Source organism: Octopus bimaculoides, chromosome 1 (assembly GCF_046866305.1).
Source record: "Octopus bimaculoides isolate indiv1 chromosome 1, ASM4686630v1, whole genome shotgun sequence".
Lineage (NCBI taxonomy): Eukaryota > Metazoa > Mollusca > Cephalopoda > Octopoda > Octopodidae > Octopus > Octopus bimaculoides.
In genome coordinates this window covers 56,276,141-56,297,414 of record NC_142928.1, presented here as the reverse complement: position 1 = coordinate 56,297,414, position 21,274 = coordinate 56,276,141, and the positions used below count along the sequence as shown (strand labels likewise).

The 21,274-nt window shown below is 36.7% G+C and overlaps 1 protein-coding gene across 11 annotated transcripts in view; it reads right to left on the bottom strand.

Annotated features, from left to right (window-relative positions):
- LOC106880995 (protein kinase C delta type) overlaps window positions 1-21,274 on the bottom strand; it is a 141,765-nt gene that overhangs the window by 28,898 nt on the left and 91,593 nt on the right. For 7 of the 11 annotated variants that reach the window (XM_052966790.2, XM_089351201.1, XM_052966805.2 and 4 more), the window contains exons 2-3: window positions 18,516-18,690; window positions 10,774-10,969 (exon numbers count right to left, since the gene is read on the bottom strand). In XM_052966790.2, the coding sequence (XP_052822750.1) occupies window positions 10,774-10,900 (127 nt within the window). In that variant the 5' untranslated portion in view covers window positions 10,901-10,969; window positions 18,516-18,690. Of the gene's footprint in view, window positions 1-10,773; window positions 10,970-11,202; window positions 11,404-18,515; window positions 18,691-21,274 lie in introns of those variants that run through there. The other 4 variants (XM_052966795.2, XM_052966786.2, XM_052966813.2 and 1 more) reach the window with 2 other exon arrangements.

Here is a 21,274-nt window from a genome sequence, read left to right as displayed (position 1 = left end):
AATGTATCATTCACTGTTATCTATATATTGAAGTACAAATTTTGTCTTAGCAGGTGACAAAATGGTGCACAGTATTAACAAATCCAAAGTAGACTGAAACACATCAGTTGTTCTTATGAGTCCCTACTGGAACAATGTTTACCTCACTCATATGTGTGTGTGTGTATATATATATATATATATATATATATATATATATATATATATATATATATAGATGTATTTGTGTTTTAACTCATGTCTATGCAAGGATTTTCTCTCAGACAAAAACCACAGCATCATGCCTTTAAATAGCATATATAGATTTACTAAGATATATTGATAAGAATTTTAATCTTATGCTGTTTCAGTTGTGGTCACTGAGTATATCCCACTTTTGTTTTGTTTTTTGAGAGAGAGAAATGTTTTGAGGGATAAAGAACAAAACAGTTAAGTACATGGAGAGGGAAAGAAAGAGAGAGGGAAGAGAGAACTTGCCAGACTGTCAATCTAATCCATTTATATGTATAAGACAAACATAAGTGGGTGTGTGATTGAACCTTCCTCAAAGAGCCAGTCTGCAATGAATATCTGTTTGTCTGTCTATCTGTGTCACACACACACACACACAAAATAGTACTGTAAAAGCAAATGCTGTATCAGTGGACATTCTTTACATACCAAGATCAAGCGAATTTATGGATAAACTCTATTTGTAGATAAACACTATTCATTTTCATTTCGTACTCTTTTTCTATATTTTTTTACCCTAGTTAAAAATCTGTCTCTAGTTAGTCATATAAGAAAAATATTTAGACTAATGTTAATACACCTACTCCCTCTCTGTCTCATACACACACACAATCTTTCTCATTTTTACTCACTTTTCTCTTCTCTCCTCCTATCTCATTGTCTCCTCTTTTACTCTCCTGTTTTTCATACTTTTTATCCATCGTCCTTTGTATCAACACACTCTCAGTGTTCACTTCACTTTCCTTTCATTCTGCAGCCTACTCTTTTTCTTCACTATCGTCTCAATCTCTTTCTCACTAACTTTCTCTTTTTTCACTTTTGCTCTTTTCATTCTCGATCTAAATCCTCACTGAACTGAAACAGATTGGACCCTTTCTCTAAAACAACCAGTGTGAAGATAACGACGACAACAATAAAAAAAAAAGTGGGGATTATAAGCAATGAGAGACTATTTATCTAATTACTCATAAACCTATTGATAACTACTATATAACATAATCTTCAATTCATTCAACTGGCAGGAGGACATATTTCTAGCGGGCTAATGTTACACAATAAAAGCGTCACACAGACACACACACACACAAGCATAATTAAATGCATGTTCATGCTTTTGTTTTATTTTCTTTCTCTGCTCAATTCTAAACCAATCCAACTTTATCATTTCAATATTAGAGTTATTAATTGAAAGCTAATCACTATACTGAATGTCATGTATCAAATACCCCCTATATATATATACATATATCTATGATTACACACACACACACACACACACACACACAAATATATGTGTGTGTGTGTGTGTGTGTGTGTGTGTGTGTGTGATTACATTATAGATATGTATATATGTGAGAGTGAATCAAAAAGTAATGCCATTTTGTTTAGGACAGGTATAATTACCAACACATGAACATGTATCATACATCAAAATGAAGCTGGTCCTCTGTGGATCACATCCCTACTTCTCAGCATAGTCACCATTTCTCTCAATAGCTATGTTCCACCTTCAAATGAGAGTATGTATCCCTGCCCCATAAAATTCTGTTGACTATTCTTTGAGCCACTTCTTCAATACAGCTTTCACTACGTCGTCACTGGACTACCATCTCTTCGGCCCCATGAAAGAGGGTTTGAGAGGCAAACATTATTCCAGTCACAAGGAAGTGAAAACTGGCACTCATGTCGGTGGAATGTAAAAAGCACCTTTCAAGTGTTGGGCCTCATGGAGGCAATGGCAAATGACCAAGAGCTTCGGCAATACGCTGTGCTCAAGTAGAAGATTCATCAAATCAATTGAAATCATAGACATGGCAGATACTGGTGTTACGCAACTGGCACTTGTAACCCCCTCAACTTACCAGTCCTGGTAAAACCATCCAACTCATGTCAACATAGACAACGGGTGTTAAATGATGATGACGGTTATATATATATATATATATATATATATATATATATATATATATATATATATTTATTGTGTGTGTGCGTGTGTGTGTGTGTGGAGAAAAAAGGTTTGTTCCCATGCAAGAAAGAATAAAGAAGAATCGGTTTGTGGGGTTGATGCATCTAAGTCTTAAAATGAATTGTATCACAGAGATAGACAAAAATGTGAGATCAAATATTTGATGAATTTCATCACAATAATACATGATTGAAAGCTCAACAGCAATGAGTCATATTAACAATCAGATATGATGAAGTCTTAAAAGAGTAAGAGAAAAGAAAGAAGAAAAGATTTTTTTACAATTTCTGTCATCGTGCATGAAGGGGCTTTCTTTCTGCTGATGATAGTTTGAACAGTTTTAAGCTGAAATTGCTTTGTATATATAGGTTTTTAAGATATAGGTTCAAGTTCTGATTGGTTATAAACTTAATGTCATCACTTGCTTTTGGTTTTTGACCACCTGTGCTCAAGTATTTTGGTTGGTTGACTGCCTGAATATGTCACTTGTTTTTTGGATCTCCTGGTCACATATTTTGGTTTGGCAGTAGTCCATCTGGTTGGTTGACTTCCTGGTGAAATCATTTGTTTATTGACTGTTTTAATCACTTATTTTTGACCAGTAGACATCCAGTGCTCTGATTGGTGGATTTTCTGCATACATCATGTGCTTGGCAAAGGTCTTGATAACTTGTCTTTGTCTGACAGTTGTCCAGTATTCCAGTTGCCCGAATCCCTTATGAAGTCACATGTCTTAGTCTGCTGAATGTTTATTTCTTTTTTCCCAAGGGTCCAGTCTTAACCAGTAAAAAATCTAATTGGTTAAGCCTATGGTAGTGTCAACAATTAGTGTTGATAAAGTGCAAGGTGTAAGTGTACAGTAGTTTGAAGTTAGGGTTTTGAATCCTGGAGGAAGCATGTGACTTCAACTTTTAGTTTATTTCTGGTTTTTTTTTCTCATCATTTTTTATTAAATAAATTGAGTTTCCTCTTTCATGTGTGTTGTTATAGTGTATTTAGATGTGGTTTAGATTTATTAATAAACATATTTTCATCTTTCTAATGAGAATTGGGCTGAAGTGTTTCCAGTGCATCAGTATAGAGGGAAAATTTGGTATTTTGGATGATTGTTAGTGGGACACAGATCTAGATGTTTAATCATAGGAATTTTCCTTGTTGTGGGATCATGAATCTGTTACCTGTGTACTGTCATTCTGTCCTTCAGAGTCCACCTCATTTGTCCTATGTAATAACCACCATACCTACTATATTTGATAACATATGAATGGGTGCTGAAAAGTTCCTGGCTTTGGGTAAAAGAAAATAGAAGAGGATCAGTTGTGATTCCCCTCTCAGATTTACACACTTATTGCAGTACCCCAACGAGATCTTTCGCAATACCCTTAAAGCCAGAAGGCAGTGAGCTTAGCAGTATTTCGTCTGTCTTTATGTTCTGAGTTCAAATTCCAGTGAGGCCGACTTTGCCTTTCATCCTTTCGGGGTCAATAAATTAAGTACCAGTTGCATACTGTGGTAGATCTAATCGACTGGCCTCCTCCCCCAAAAGTTTCAGGCCTTGTGCCTAGAATAGAAAAGAATACCCTTAAAGCCAGGAACTTTTCAGCACCCACTCATAAATTAAGTTCTTTGATGCACAAGTGAAATGATTTTCTATGGTGAATGTTTACCCTGATTTGAGTTCATATGTTGAACCTTCCATGAAGTTGATGCAGGTTCTATAATCAGACTGGTTACATTTTTTGACTGTTGGGATTGTATTTTTGGTGGGTAATTTGACACTGCTAAGTAACCTTTTTAGAGACTTAGGTTGTCTTTTAGTTTTGATAATTTTTAGAGCACATGACTTTCATTTGTAGGTTGCTCATCAAAAAGGGTATATTCTGATGGACAACGTTGTATGCTTCCACGTTCCTTGGGTTGTGTGTTGATATATAAGGTAAAATGTTAAGTGTATCAGCAGGTTTTCTTGTTTTTCGTAATTCTTGGATGCCAATTATGTTCTATTCCATGGTTGATTAAATTGATTGGGAGTTTTCTGTCAAGTAATATATTTTAAAGTTTCTGGAGTCATTTTTCCAGAGTTTCAGGATTGGATACAATTGTGCAAATTCTTCTTGTCAAGTTAAAAGGTATATTGATTTTCAAATGTTTGGGACAGCAGAAAGAAAATAGTAGATATTGTTTTGAGTCTGTTAGTTTAAACTAGATGTCTGTTTCAAGGTAAGTATCTCTTTCAAAACAGTTGATAAATAAATGATGTCACCAGGAAGTCAACCAACCAGAATTTGTGACCAGAAGATCTGAAAAACAAGTGACATATTCAAGCAGTCAGCCAACCAAAATACTTACCACAAGTGGACAAGAACAAGTGACATCATCAAACTTATAACCAATCAGAGCTTGAACCTACATCTTAAAAACCTATATATACAAAGCAATTTCAGCCTAAAACTGTTCAAGCTATTACCAGCAAAATCAGCAATGAAGAATCTCCCTTCATGCACGATGACAGAAATTGCAAAAACAATCTTTTTTTTTGACTGTTTTAAAACTTCATCATATCTAACTGTTAATATAACTCGTTGCTACTAAATGTTCAATCATGTGTGATTATTATGAATTCATCAAACGATTTTTTGAACATGTTTTTCTGAATTTTCTCTTGTACCTTCAATTTCTTCTAAATTCCTTTTTTTAATAAACAAAAAGCTTTGATAAACAAAAAGTTGAGGAAACCAGAATGATATTTTGATAAATATGTTAAAATATTTAAAATTATAATTTATCTTAAGACTCGGGTGCATTTTCAACCCCCAAAACTAACTCTTCTCTCTCTCTCTCTCTCTCTCTCTCTCACTCTCTGTATATATATAATCATCATTTGATGTTTGCTTTCCATGCTGGCATACATAGGATGGTTTGACAGGGAACCAGCAAGCTGCAGGGTGGCATCAAGCTCCAGTGTCATCCTTCGCATGGTTTCTATGGTTGGATGCACTTCCTTATGCTAACCACTTTACAAAGTGTACTGGTGGCTTTTTTAGTTCCACCAGTTCTTGTGGATTTGCCATGTAACTTGCAAGACAGAAGGAGAAGAAAAGGAAGGAAAAGTCCCACTACTAAGAAATATTTGAAAGGGGATGGTGGAGGTGAATGACTGTATACTAGATGTTAAAAAGCTATAGTATGATACATGGACAAGCACAGGTGTCTAATTGTAAAGGAGATATATGTCTGAAGGAGATAAGAAAGAAGTGATGGGGTGCAAGAGCAAACTCTCAAGAAATAAAGTGAACACAAGAAAGAACAAGAATGGTGGATCATGAGAAGGGATGAGAGAGTTGATGCTTTCATAAGAACGAGAGATGGGAGTAAACAAGTGGAAGTAGAGGTTAGTATAGTGAGTGCTGAACAAGGGTGGAGGTGCAGATGATGGGGAAATACTAGTATACAGAAGGGTAAGATAGGCAATAGAGGAAAGTAGTAGAATGTGAAAGGTGTAGGAGATATAGACAAGGAGAAATAGGGATACATAAGGAGATATAGTGGGTGGGTCATGATGGTAGATATGGGAGACTATTGAGAATGATAGTCAATAAAACAGGTGTTTCGAATGGAATATGTCAGAGAGGAGAAAGGGCTGTGGCTGAAGGCACAGAAAGGAGTTGATTGGTGTAGGTAGGGATGAGAAGGAATGGAAGTAATTCAGGGGAGGGACAGTTTGGAAGGGTATGGGATGTAATATGTGCAATATTGCTTGCAGGTAAGTACAGCAGTCACACAGTACCATTGATGGGTGAGGAGATCTATGCGTGACACATCACAGAGAGAGAGAGAGACAGACAGACAGACAGACAGACAGACAGACAGACAGACAGACAGACAGACAGACAGACAGACAGACAAGTGGAACATGAGATGCAACCTTGCATGTACAATCACATCTGAGTGGTTTTAGGATATTATTTATGCTGTAATGGCTGGGTTCTCCTCAAGCACAGCAAAACACCAATCATCTCAGTCCTTTGTCATCTTTTCTGTAAAGCTAAACATTTTGAGATGAGCCTTCAATACTTTGTCCCATGTCTTCCTGAGGCTCCTTCTCCCACTAGTTCCATCCACTTTAAGCTACTGGCACTTCTTTATGTAACTGTCCTCATTCATATACATCATATGACCAAACCAATGCAATCTTCTCTCCAGTATGTTATATATGATTCTTCTTATGCCTATCTTTTCTCTCAATACATTTGCACTTTTTATCAAACATGCACACTAATATTGCACATCCAGTGGAGCCTAACTAGTTTCATTCCTTCCTTGTCTTCGTACATCCTCTACATTTAGGACCCACGTCTCACTAACAAGTAGCATTGCTGTATGTACACAAGCATCATACAACCTAACTTTCGCTTGGAAAAAGAGACTTTTAGTTGTCAACAGAGGCAATAGTTCATTATTTACAATTGACAGATATTTGTCCTCATCTTTTCAGCTGATATACTCTCCAGCCTTCATCAGGTGTCTTGGGGAAATTTCAAACCTGGGTTCTCATTCCTAAGGTATTTTTCAATGTTTATTATTATTATTCAGGTCACTGCCTGGAATCGAACTCAGAATTTTGGGGTTAGTAGCCCGCACTCTTAACCACTACGCCATATGCCCATGGGCAATAGTTCTCTGAATTTTCCCCACCCAACTCTTATTCTAGCGAGACACTTTCAAAACACCCTCCTACTAATTAGGTTGCCTAGGTAACAGAAGCTATATATTACCTCTAGGGAGCCTCCAGGGCATTTGAGAAAATCAATTCTCCTCGGACTTTATCACACCTGTGTATTTTCCACAAGCAAAAACTTTCTCCCTTAACCTCCCTACAATTCCACTGCACCTCTTGTGTGTCTGGGTACACCGAATGAAATTACTGCCTACACCTTTCCTACACATCGAACAGGGCCATTTACTTGAGAAGAGAAGAGTCTTGTTTGTTTTCTTGCTTACTAGGACTTTACTCTTTGCTAAATTATCTTCAAGACTCTCTGATTCCAAGTGCTGCTTCTACACCTGCAATTTCTTTTCTAATTCTGTTAAAGATTCTGCTATGAGAGCACAATCATCAGCATATAGTAGTTCCCAGGAACAGCTGGTCTTAAATTCCTGTTATGATGGCTGGAGGACAATAAGGAATAGAAAGTGACTGAGAACCAACCCATGCTGAATGCCTACCTGCACACTAAATTCATCACTATACTCAGTACTAACTCTCACCTTACTGACAGCACCTCTATACATACCTTGAGCAGCTTTCACAAGCCATTCATCAATCCCTAGTTTCCTCAGAGATCACCATATCACATGGTAAGGGACTCTGTCAAAGGCTTTCTCCAGGTCAACAAATGCCAAATATAATGGTTTTACTCTTAGTTAAATACTTCTCCTGAAGTTACCTGACTAAGAATATAGCATCAATGGTACTTCTACCCAGTATAAAACCAAACTGCACCTCATCTACTCTAGTCTTGTGTCTAATTTATTGAGCTATAATCCTCTCTGTAACTTTCATGACCTGGTCCAGTAATTTGATACCTCTGTGATTACTTCTATCTAAGGCATCTCTTTTACCTTTGTAACAGCTGACTATAATGCTGCTATGCCAGTCATTAGGAATGATGTCTCCTTGAATAACCTGATTAACTATGCAAGTGACTCGACCATATCCACCTCTGCCATGTATTTTAAACATCTCAACAGTAATTCCCAATGGACCAGGGGCCTTCCCCATTTTCATATCCTTAATTGCTTTATCTATCACACTGCTGTCAACTCTGATGGTTGTTCCCTCAGTTGGATCCATATTAGGAAGGCTCTCCTCCCATGCATTGTCCACATTTAGCAACTTTTCATGGTGGTATTTCCATGCCTCTTTCTTCTCAGAATCACTAAGTGCAAGCATAACATTATGCATCCATATACATTTTTCAGCTACAAGGCAATGACTAGTGACCAAGACCTTTGGAAATATGCAGTGCATGAGAAAACCCGGCAAGCCAAGTGAGACCATAATCCGTGGCCTCTGCCAGGGGTGTAGCCAGCCCACATATGCATACCTTTCCTTCATTGGACACTAAACTCTGCTTGCGAAGATCTGTTGAGGCAAGTGAAATCGAAATCGAACCAAACCCATGCCAACCTTTCCTTCATTGGACACTAAACTCTGCTTGCGAAGACTTGTTGGGGCAAGTGAAATCGAAATCGTAATTGAACCAAATTCGATGACTGGCACCTGTGCCAGTGGAGCGCTAACAGCACCGTCCGAGCATGATCATTGCCAGAGCAGCTGTGTGGCTTCCGTGCCAGTGGCACGTAAATAGCACCATTTGAGCGTGATCGTTACCAGCGTCGCCTTACTGGCACTTGGGCCGGTGGCACGTGAAAAAACATTCGAACGAGGTGGTTGCCAGTACCATTTGACTGGCTCCTGTGCAGGTGGCATGTAAAAAACACCATTTTGAGCATGGCCATTGCCAGTACCCCTGACTGACGCTTGTGCCAGTGGCACGTAAAAGCACCCACTACACTCTTGGAGAGGTTGGCGTTAGGAAGGGCATCCAGCTGTAGAAACTCTGCCAGATCAGATTAGAGCCTGGTGCAGCCATCTGGTTCGCCAGTTCTCAGTCAAATCGTCCAACCCATGCTAGCATGGAAAGCGGACATTAAACGATGATGATGATGAACACCTTGATTCTATCTGATACACTATCTAGTATATATATATGTGCATGTGTGTGTGTGTGTGTGTGTGTGTGTGTGTGAGTGTCTGTGTTTATCTCCACCCATCCACTACTTGACAATCTGTGTTGGTCTGTTTACATCACTGTAGCTTAGTAGTTTGGCAAAAAAGACTGATAAAATGAGTACTAAACTTTTTAAAAAATAAATATTGAGGCCAATTTGTTCAACTAAATCCTTTAAGGCAATGTCCCAGCATAATCACAGTCCAATAACTGAAACAAGTGAAATATAAAACAAACACAGATATTCACATAACCTAATAACAGGTCTCATGACATTGATGGAGTTATTACAGCTCTTATATTGGTTTCAATCACTGACTACAGCCATGCTGGTATACCATCTTCAGTGGTTTTTAGTTCATCACATTGACCACAATAAATCTTTTCGTCTAATAACCCTATTTGTCAAAACCCTGATTTATGGCATATAAAGGATCACAATAGAAACAACAGCATTGTTGTCTTTTTCACTGATGTCAATATAAATATGCACACACACACACACACACACATTGTTTATCTTTTATTTGTTTCAGTCATTAGACTGTGGCCATGCTAAGGCACTACCTTGAATGAATCCAGTACTTTTTTGTAAAGTCTGGCAACTTTTTTTTTTTATCTCATTTGCCAAGCCACCAGATTACAGGAACATAAACACATCAATACTGGTTGTCAAATGATGGTGCAGGGGACAAACAGAGACACAAAGATATATACATATGTATACTACAGGCTTCTTTCAATTCCTGTCCACAAAATCCACTCACAAGGCTTTGGTCAGCCTGATACTATAGTAGAAGACACTTGCCCAGTACACCATGTAGTGGAACTGAACCCAGAACCATGTGGTTGGGAACTAAACATCTTACCGCACAGCCTCATATATCATCATCAGTCTTACACTTCCTTTCCATGCAGGCATGCATTGGATACTTGGACCAGATCTAATGGGGTAGGGGACCACAACTCACTCAAACATTTCAGTTTGGCATGATTTCTATGATCAGATGACATCCTAACATCAACCACTTTATCAGGTGCTGTTTTTCAAGGCACCAGCATCAATGGGGTCACCCTCATAATGTGCAAGAATAAAGAATCTCTACAAATGAAAACTGACTAGGAGAGAGGAGGGTTAAGTATGCTGGGAAGAACAAATTCATTGTTGGCTTAAGGCTTTGTGTGTGTGTGTGTGTGTGTGTGTGTGTGTGTGTGTGTGTGTGTGTGTTAGTGTGTGAGAGAGAGAAGCTTCAACACAGTTTCCATTTGGCATTCCATTCACAAAGTATTGGTCTCCTGAGGCTACAGTAGAAGACACTCGCCCAAAGAACCATGCAGTATGATCAAAACCAGATTCATATGATTGCAAAACAACAAATACTAGTTTACATTTTAACTATAAACTCAATTTGGAGTAAGAATCTAAAACATTACATTAACAGCAAGAAGAAATGAATATTAATTGATAAATTTGTAGATTTAACCCTTTAGCAAAATATTCTATCTGTTTTACATTCAAACTGGCAAACTCTGGCCTTTCACACCTACCCTACAATGTCATTCTAAAAATAAAATGTCACATCATTGAAATCTCAAAGCTATGACATAAAGTATGATTAATTCAAAACAATGTGAATAATTAAGTATTACATTTGACAGAGTAATCTGAAAGCTAAAGGGTATCTTTACTGCCATAAATAGAGGGGTATGAATTTTAAAGAAGGTATGTTGATTCAGAAATGTTGGGGCAGGTGACAGATTTTAATTTTAATTCCATACCTGAGAGAGCTTCCTTGACATTGACTGCTATGTAGGTATCCAATACATCATTTTTGTTTGCATCAGCCAAACCAGACCCTTTGACCACCTGGACAAGTTTGACTCGAATGAAGCCAACACTCGTCATTTTCTGGATTAAAAAACGTTGGTGAACACCAGAAGACTGTGTAATATGTTGCTTCTTTCGACGGCACAGCTAAAAAGTACAAAAAGAAAATATAAGTAAAACCTATAAAATGTCTGTTGCATAAAAAGAAAAAATGCTTTGTGTTTGTAAAGTTTTATGGTTGAATGATCTTAACTTTAGCAGGTATGTGATATTAGAAGGTATGTGACTTAGAATACATCTCACTTTATGAGGTGTGGATTAGGTCAGTAATTTAGAACAGTGGATCAACCTCTCCAACACAACACTTTCTTGCCATTTACCTTATTCTAATTTTCCTTTTCAATTTTATGTTTATAGTAATTATTATCACTAGAAAGATATCCTTCTTTTGACTTTAATGAGTACTCATTCTTCCTCTGTTTCCTCTTCTTCCTCCTCCTACTACATATGCTACTACTGTTACAATTAAAACTACTACTACATCATGTACTATTACTACTACTACCACTACACCATGTACTACTACTACACCATGCACTACTATTACTATCACTACCACTACATCATGTGCTATTACTACAACTACAACCACTACACCATGTGCTATTACTACAACTACAACCACTACACCATGTGCTATTACTACAACTACAACCACTACACCATGTGCTATTACTACTACTACTACTACTACTACTACCACTACACCATGTGCTACTACTACTACTACTACCACTACACCATGTGCTACTACTACTACTACTACTACTACTACCACTACACCATGTGCTACTACTACTACTACTACTATTACTACTACTACAACCACCATAAAGTGTAGGCCTGCCAGACTTGAAGTCGTTTCTGAAGGTGAATGGGAACATCAAACTAGTGGGATAATAATAAAAAACTTTTAAACATTCTTTTAGACACGTTTGCATACACATAGGCACAAATGGATTTGTGCTTATCAATAAGAATGACCTTACAAAATCTTGGGAAATTTTATAAGCCTCATTTTCAAAGAAATACAAGTAACCCTCTCATCTCTTTTTCTCTGAGGAGTATTGTAAGTTGAAAAGACTACCAGGTTACACTAACAATCGAAAATGTATGTAATACATTTAATACATGTGCTGAAAGAGTAATACCAGTATAGCTGTATATATTTTTCAGGTGACATGAGTATTACTACAGACTAAAATGGATAATATTAAACGCTGTGTAACATCAGTATGGCTCTGGATGTTGAGAGGGTAAAGATCAGTGTAGTCAAGGTGCTGAGTAGGTTAGAACTATGTAGGCTAAGTGTTGTGTGGGGGTCAGCAATGCAACTTTGAGTAAACATTAATGTAGCCTTGAAGGTGAGTGGATTAGATCCAAGAAGCCTAAGAATTGTGTGGATTACATCAGTAAAGTCCTAGTTGCAATGTGTAACCCCAATGTGATGTGGGTAACATCAATGTAATTCAAAGTGGTGAGTAGGATACATTAGAGCAGACTTAAGTGGAAGAGGGTTATAGGTGATATCAGTGTTTGCAAAGATGGTGAGTGGATTATACTAGTGCAGCCTTGGGAGTTGAGTGGGTCAAATATCAATGTAGCCATAGATGGTTTGTTGGTAACATCTGAATAGTCCTAGGTTTCCTACAGAAAAATATTTATGCAGCCCAATATGGTTAACAGGGAAATATTAGTGTAGCCTTGATAGCTTAAAGCTGACATGTCTGTGTAAACCTCAAAGCACAGACAATCCACAAATAATGTCAATATAGTCTATAAGAAAACTACAATGGTTAGCATTATTGGTGATTGCCGATGGACTGGCTCCTGTGCAGGTAGCACATAAAATACACAATTTCGAGCGTGGCCGTCGCCAGTACCGCCTGACTGGCCCTCGTGCCAGTGGCACGTAAAACACCCACTACACTCTCTGAGTGGTTGGCGTTAGGAAGAGCATCCAGCTGTAGAAACTCTGCCAAATCAGATTGGAGCCTGGTGTCGCCTCCTGGTCCACCAGTCCTCAGTCAAATCGTCCAACCCATGCTAGCATGGAAAGCGGACGTTAAACGATGATGATGATGAGAGCATTGAAAGTGTTGCAATGTGAAGCATTGAAAGCAACTGTGTTACAACTACTACCACCACCACCACTATCACCATCATTTTAAGTTTACTTTCCATACTTACTTGGCTTGAATGAATTAACACAGCATGGGTTCTTATTGAGTTTCACTACCTTCATAAACAGGGTGGAGGCAGAGCTGCTTTAATAGCATTATAAGCCCCCAGGTAAATCAATGTATTGAACCCTATAGTATTTTTTATTGACAGCAAGTCAAAGCATACCTAGATCAGAATTGGGTCCCTAGACGAGTGAGGACCCTGGGCAACTTCCCAGTGTACCAATGCCTAAAACAACCCTGGGTGGAGGGCCACACCTAGTTTGTACATTTCATTTTTGACTTGGTTTCTGCAGCAGGATACAATTCCAATCATCAATCACTTTACAGAGTAAACCAACTGCATTTTATCATGACACTAGCACTAAAGAGTTTACCATATTCTTGAATAGAAAGGACTGAATGGACACTCAATCCTATGCTTTCTCCATTCATATGCTAACCACTTTACAGAACAAAGTACTATTTATCATGACATAGTCGCTTTGTATACCACAAGAGTAAAGAATACTCACTAAGATATATATGTCTGCTCAACTCAATAGGAGAAAGAGAGAGAGCATAAGAGCAGAGGAACCAAAATAGGTGGGTGAAGAGAACAAAAGTATAATGACAGGAACAGTGTGACTGGAATGAAGAGATGGAAAGAGATCAGTGGATGTACAAGGTGATCAATGGTAAGAGTAAGTACTGGATGACGATAAGTAGTCCGAGGGAGAATGAGTGATGACTGGCAATACAGAAAGTAAGTGAAGGTACAAACACATCCAAAGCAGTCTCTTACATGTAGGCCTCATGATAGGCAACAGAGGTAGAGTTATGAGGACAATGATGAGGGATGGGATGGAATGAAAGTAGTTCCCTCACCAACTATCATCAAACAGGTGGCAACTGTGATGGGGGATGGGGGATGGATGGCAGAGAGACAAGCAAAAGTAAAAAAGCAATAAGGAGAGTGGAGTAAAAGGTGTAGAAGCAGCAGATTTAGACTTGACAGCAGATACAAACACACATATACATATACACAACCCACCCTCCATTTTAATGTGATTCATCATGCTTGCATAGGTGTGCAAAGGGTTTCTCCAGCCCAATAATCAATATGGTCCTTTTAAACTCCTGTTACTGTCTGTAGGACTACAATGAACTGACAGAATCCCTACATCATCATCATCGTTTAACGTCCGCTTTCCATGCTAGCATGGGTTGGACGATTTGACTGAGGACTGGTGAAACCAGATGGCTGCACCAGGCTCCAATCTGATCTGGAAGAGTTTCTACAGCTGGATGCCCTTCCTAACACCAACCACTCAGAGAGTGTAGTGAGTGCTTTTATGTGCCACCGGCACGAGGGTCAGTCTAGCAGTACAGGCAACAGCCATACTCAAATGGTGTTTTTACATGCCACCTGCACAGGAATCAGTCCAGCAGCACTGGTAACGATCTCACTCAAATGTTTTGTTCACATGCCACCGGCACAAATGCCAGTAAGGTGATGCTGATAACAATCATGCTCAAATGGTGCTATTCATATGCCACCGGCACGGAAGCCAGACCGCTGCTCTGCCAGTCATCGAATTTGGTTCAGTTACGATTTACCTGCACACTAAATTTGTTGCTGAACTCATTGCTGATTTTCACATTACTGACTGCTTTTCTGTACATAGCTTGCGCAACCCTCTTAAACCAAACATCTATATCTAGTTTCTTTAGTGATCATCAAATGTTAGTCACAGCAATTTATTCATAGTGAGAAAACTGCAGAAGTACTTAGCTAAGAAGATAGCATCAGTGGTACCGCCTCCATGTATGAAGCCAAACTTCATCTCATCTCTAAGTCAATTCTGTTACTAATAAATTGTACTATGATTCTTTTCTATAACCTTCATAAGCTGATCCAATAATTTGATGACTCTGTAATTGCCTTTCTCCAATGAATCTCTTTTGCCCTTACAGTAGTTTACAATGATATTGCTATGCCAGTCACTGAGCTTCCTGTACTACCTGGTTAACTATTTAAGTGACTAGTAGGTATCCAACTCTGCTATTATAGATACTTTAAGTAACTCAGTGACTATCTCTGACGGACCAGCAACTTTCCCTGCCTACATATACATGATCATTCTATCTAGAATACTGCTGGTGACTTGGATTTCTAGTCCCTCTTTTGGTCACCATACAATAAACCTCACTTTTTCCCGATGCATTCTCCTCCTTCAATAAGCTCTCATGATAGCATTTCCATGCCTATTACTTTTCTTCAATTGTAAAGGCAAGTATCCTTCTATCATTCTGCACACACTTCTGAGGTGATTATTGTTACTCATAAATGAATCTCCTGACAAGTGTAACCTGTTCATTTTACAAGTAAAAAAAAGCATGAGCTACAATCCTATCTGTGTTCCATAGGACAAGGTACAACGGTCAGATAGTAGTTCACCACTGAAGCAATGTAAGTGTTAGCTGTTTCCACCCAACTTTTTAAGGACAACTTCTTTTCAGTTCATGATTGAATAAAACAAGTCACCTTATTCATGATTTCTTCCCAGTTTTTCTCCATTTGTAGGTTTGGTTAGAACCAGACTGTAATTATCTTAACTGAATTCTCAGTACAGCAACAAAAGTTCCCACTGGCTAACATAGACTTGCCTCTCTAAGTACTGAGTTGCAAACCCACCACCTTGTCCTAATTGATGCATGCTCCCATAAACATCTGCTACTCTTCCAACAGTTTGGAAATCAGCTCTGACTACCTTTTTCCAAAGTGCCCAACACAATGATGACAACAGCATAAATGAATGTAGACACACTTCTTTTGTGCCCCAATTTGAACAATATGCCCTCAAAAGGTCATCAGTTTCCTCAACAACGGCTCCAGCACCAAAAACACAGTAAAGTGGAATGGGAACATCTTTAATAAACTGAGTGTGTGATGTAAAATAGTTCCAAGAAATGGCCATTTAATTTTAATTACAGAAGAGATACCACTGAACATTGTTACAGTCCAGCATCTTTGAAGATGAAACGGAAACCATCAATGTTTAGGTCATCCCCAATCCCATAACAATAGTTAACCCTACTGAAAACTCTAGGTTAATCTAAATTGATTAGCACTCCACCAAAACCAAATCTTTTCCCAATATACTCTATGGTGCATTGCATAGAGTGAGTGTTCTTATGTCAAATCTGATGGAAATGTCACATGTATGTTCAACTCTAACTATAATGTCAAGAATAAGTGCCAACCTCTTGGTGAACATCTTAAAATCTTTAACTCTGTGTTTAACAGTTATGGTAGTAATAAAAGGAGTTTGTAGTTTATAATTCAATTCATCATTAATATAAAGTAGGGTAAGTGGAATATAAAACATAATAAAATAATAACTAACACTTGAATCATACCTGAGTGTATTTGTACATCAAGTCAATACTTATATGTTGTTTCTTTCAATTAGGAGAGAAGCAACATGTGGCACAGAGAAAAGGTTACCTTTTTTATATATACAAAAAAAAAATGGTCTAATAGCCACCTATCTGCCATTAAAGTGCCATTTTAAATTCATTCCAATTCAATAGTTATTTAGCCCTGAGTCTGCTCCTTGATCAAAAGCATTCCAAGCCTGACTATCTCATTTTTTCAGGCATAGTGTATCCAAGATTCAATTATCAAAGGTGTTTTTTTTAAAGATGGTAAGGAACTGTTGGAGGCATATTTGGTTGCTATTTCTAGCAAATTAAATAACAAGCAGAGGTTCCTAGTCAGATCATATTCATATTCAGTACTTTATCATAATATTCTGAACATTAGGGTGATAAGAGACTCATTTGAACCAATTCTATTATGAGTGAAACTGAATTCAGTATTGCATGCTATTGAAATATTTGTTAATTCTATAGTCCATATTAGAAGTGAACTACATTCATAGCTTGGAAGGCTCAGTAAAAGTGCTAAGGTTCTTGGCTATGAACATAACACAATGCTGCTATGAGGTTAGTAACTAACTATAATTAGGCCAACAGACTTCCTCCTTATCTCCTTGAGAACTTATATTTCTCTGATATTTGATTTCTGTTAGGTTGGCCGAGATAAACAAAGTTGACTGTTTCATCCCACCATAATATAATGCCTGCAGTAGGATGGGTATACTAACCATTTATGATTATAGCAGCTTCACTTAACCAGTTGGTGATTATGCTTCTGGAAATAATGATGCTGACTTGCAGAAAGCTTACTTTATTGCAACACAATAAATAGATGAAACTGTGTAAAGATATTTCAATGCTAAAACAGTTTGATTATAACAGTAAAATAACAGAATAGATTTTATTTTCTAGCAAAACTAAATTTCCTTCAAATTTTTCATGATATTCAAAATTGGCAATTGTTTTATGAACTAAACCATTGAACAGTATCCTCTACAATAAAAGGTAGAATGGTTATGTAGAGGATACTATACATATAATGAAGTTGAATCAAAGCCAGATTTAAAGATATACTATGGATCTGAGGATTGCTTCCAAGCAGATGATTGGCTACCTTAAAGCCATAAACTCCAAATATATACATTATAGCATAGACAAACTCTCAAGACACTTTTAGAAGGGTCTGATGAAGTAAACAGCTGTTAATATATTTCCAATAAAAACAAAAACCAAAGTCGAATGAATTTTCTAATCAAATCTAATTAATGAAATCTAAAATAATGTCATATGGCACTTGGAGATCTGAATTGAGACATAAGGAGAGAGAGCAGTAAGCTGAATTATCAATTGATCACTTAAAAAAAAAAAATAAAAAACTGATAACATTTCTTTCAGTATAACCTTTTGGACATAAAAATGATAGGTAATAAGAATCTTTAGAAGACAAAATAGAGGCAAATGAATAATTGATATTGGTGACATTTTAAAAAGTTTTGTATAAGGTAGGCAATATAAAAGTGTCTACATGTTCTAATATACAAAAGCAAGGAAGAATCAAGGAGACTTCAAATTTAATAGCTAGCTTATTCAAAGAGTGACAAAAAGAGAAAAGAAGAAATAGGTTAAAAGAAATTGGACATATTCCAGCAATTACTTGAATTCTTTAAGCAAACTAAACTTTGATTTACAACTGATAAGAGGCAAAATTAAAAAGACATTCAGTAAACCATATAATCCATTCAAAGTTATAAAAGTGGATGTATGTGGAAGACAGGTTATAGAAGAAGCAACCATTCAGACCTGAAAATGTTGGATATTACACCTGATATGACCCTAGGTTGAGAGGATGGGAAAAGTATCGCATTGCAGAATTATCTAATCCATGGATACCAGATAATAAAATAATGATACTATTATAATGAGATGAGATCTGTTGCTTTTTTTTATAGATTTTATAGAATTATATGTACTTTAGAAATGATACAGAAAAATGAGGAAAATATAAGTGGGAAATTATGAGCTCTAACCTTTTATATAGCTCAAATAATATATTTAATATTTTCCACTCCTGCACCTTCAGCTCACATTCAGTGGTTATCATCATTAGCATCTCATCAGTTTAAAGCCCATTTTCTCCTGATGACATAAGTTGGATGAATCTTCAAGTGTCCATGTCCAGCTTCAACTAGCTGTAAAACAAAACTTGAGAAAAAGAAACCCAATTTTCAGTATGATTAACCAACTCCAATTTGCTGTATAATTATTAATCTCCAGTAAATCTCAAGAAATTAAAGCTATTACACACTAGTCATGTCCACTTTGCCCATCTCTGCTGCAATTAAAAGCAGAGAGGATTTCAATTGCATACAAATATGACTGAACAACAAAATTGAGAGATGTCTTGATCATATTTCATCTCACACTACAAACCACAGTATCCTTAAGTATTCAGTAACCTCATATCTGATTAAAGCATGGCAAACTAAGGTGAAGGACATATGGAGTGTTTCGAAATGTTCACTTGAGTTACATGAGTCAAGTGTCTCATTATACACTCAACTAGTTACTTACTAGTTATATAAACTATTGGGGAAAGAGCAAAAAATATATTTCATTAATGTATATTATTAGCAAATATGACTTTCCAAAATACAATAAACTATAGATTACAGTAAAATGGAAATTCCATGTTTTTATGCTTACTATTATTTTTTAATATTTTACACACACACTTTTCCGAAGTAACAGTTAAATGCATTGATTCATAGTTTTCATAAGCTCACCAATTTTCAGAGGCCCTAGAAACTATCACACTCAATATATAATTCAGCCCTGCCAATACATCACAGATTAGCTCAAGTCAAAGCTTTTGCATATCATTAAAAAATGCATACACGCTTCTGAAAAAAGATTAATTTCTTGATCTTCACTACCTTCAAGATCTTCACATTGAAATAATGATCGTTAACAGAAAGTAGAAGCCCATGAACAAACACTGAAGTAAAACATACATTTCAGTAAACCATAAAATAACTTGATAACAAATCAAAAGAAAATGAGAAATTGCTAACATGTTACCAGAATTAAGCTTATCACCATTATTATCTAACCCAAGTTAACCTTGATTGAGGTTATTCTAGAGCTATGTAGAACTATACTATCCAAACATGCTCATTCCTTTCCCAAAGCAGCAGGGTGTGATTTGAGAGAGTTTAGGGTGTTGTTTCTAGCAAATAAACTTATAAAAATCCCCTTGTTGGCTCATATACTAGTAATTATGATTAGCTGAATCAGTAGTGTGATTAATTAAAAAAAACTAATGATATTTAGTTTCATCAATTTATATTTTGGGCTCAAATCCTGAGGTTGATGGCTTTGCAACCTTTTGTCAATATTTGAAATACTTATATCATTACAATGAAGATGCTACAAATTACAGATGGTTGGGCAAGACATTTTAGTGTTTTATGCTTTCTACCTCACAAAATACAAGCTGACACAGTAAGCTAAGTGCCTGTTAGACAAGGATAATTTCATATAAACTATTACTCTTATCATTATATAAAAAAGTTTTGTATAAATTAAAAGGGGATTGTTATGAATACACAAGTAGTAGTGCAGTTGTCCGAAAATAGTATTCCGTCTCCAATTGTGCCACAATTTCCTGTTTCAACTAATCTAAAAATATAAGGCTTCAAGTGTGGGACATGTAAGTGTCTAGGACATCAGATATCCTAAGATATTTCAAGGACTTTATTAATATCATACTTGATTCAAAGACACTTGTAAACACCAGCATCTATTGTCATAATAATATATTTTTAAAACTTCATTCTTTCTTGATTAAAATGTTCTGATGTTATAATTTTTTTATACACTCATTTTGCCAAAACTCAGAAAAATTAAACCATTGTTTTCATTCTATTTTAGACAATATAAATGAAAAATGAAATTCTGTATGCATGGCTGCCTGCTAAGAAGCTTGCTTCCCAACCACATGGTTTTAGGTTCAATCCCACTGTGTCACACTTTGAGCAAGTGTCTTCAACTTAATAGCCCCATCCAATCAACTCTAGTAAGTGGATTTGGTAGACAGAAACCAAAAGAAGCCCATCATGTGTGTGTGTGTGTGTGTGTGTATGTCCCCCACCACCACCAGACTGCTAGTGAGGGATTGTTCACATCCCTATAATTTAGTGGTTTGGCAAAAAGAGACTGATAGAACAAGTACCAGGCTTTAAAAAAATAAATATTGGGATCAATTTGTTCAACTAAACCCTTCAAGATGGTGCAGTGCCCCAGTATTGGCCACAGTCCAAAAGTAAAAGATAAAAAATGGTAACAGCAAATAATGTTGGTTAAGAGTAACATAAGAGCTTTAAAGCATCTAATCCTTATCTCTTTTGCAAGTGGTGTAATCATTTTTAATCCATGCAATGTTGTATTAACTACTACAATTCCCATTCAAAAGTTTCCTGATATTCAGCAATCAAATTCTTGCTAAGTCTAAATCAAAATATATGAATGCCACTAGCATCAATATACCAAGGTCTGGATAGTATCAGTCCTAAATCTAATCCTACAAAAAACAAAAAACCTTTAATTCTCATAATAATAATTTTCTCTATAAACTGCCAAAATGCATGTGTTCAGATGGGAAAGGGTTGACTATCAATGATAACATGATTTCACTAAGTAGTATTGAACTATATATTAATACAAGGGCATATCCTATAGCCTATTAAGATTTATGGGACAATGAAATTTTTAATTATGGGGACAAAAT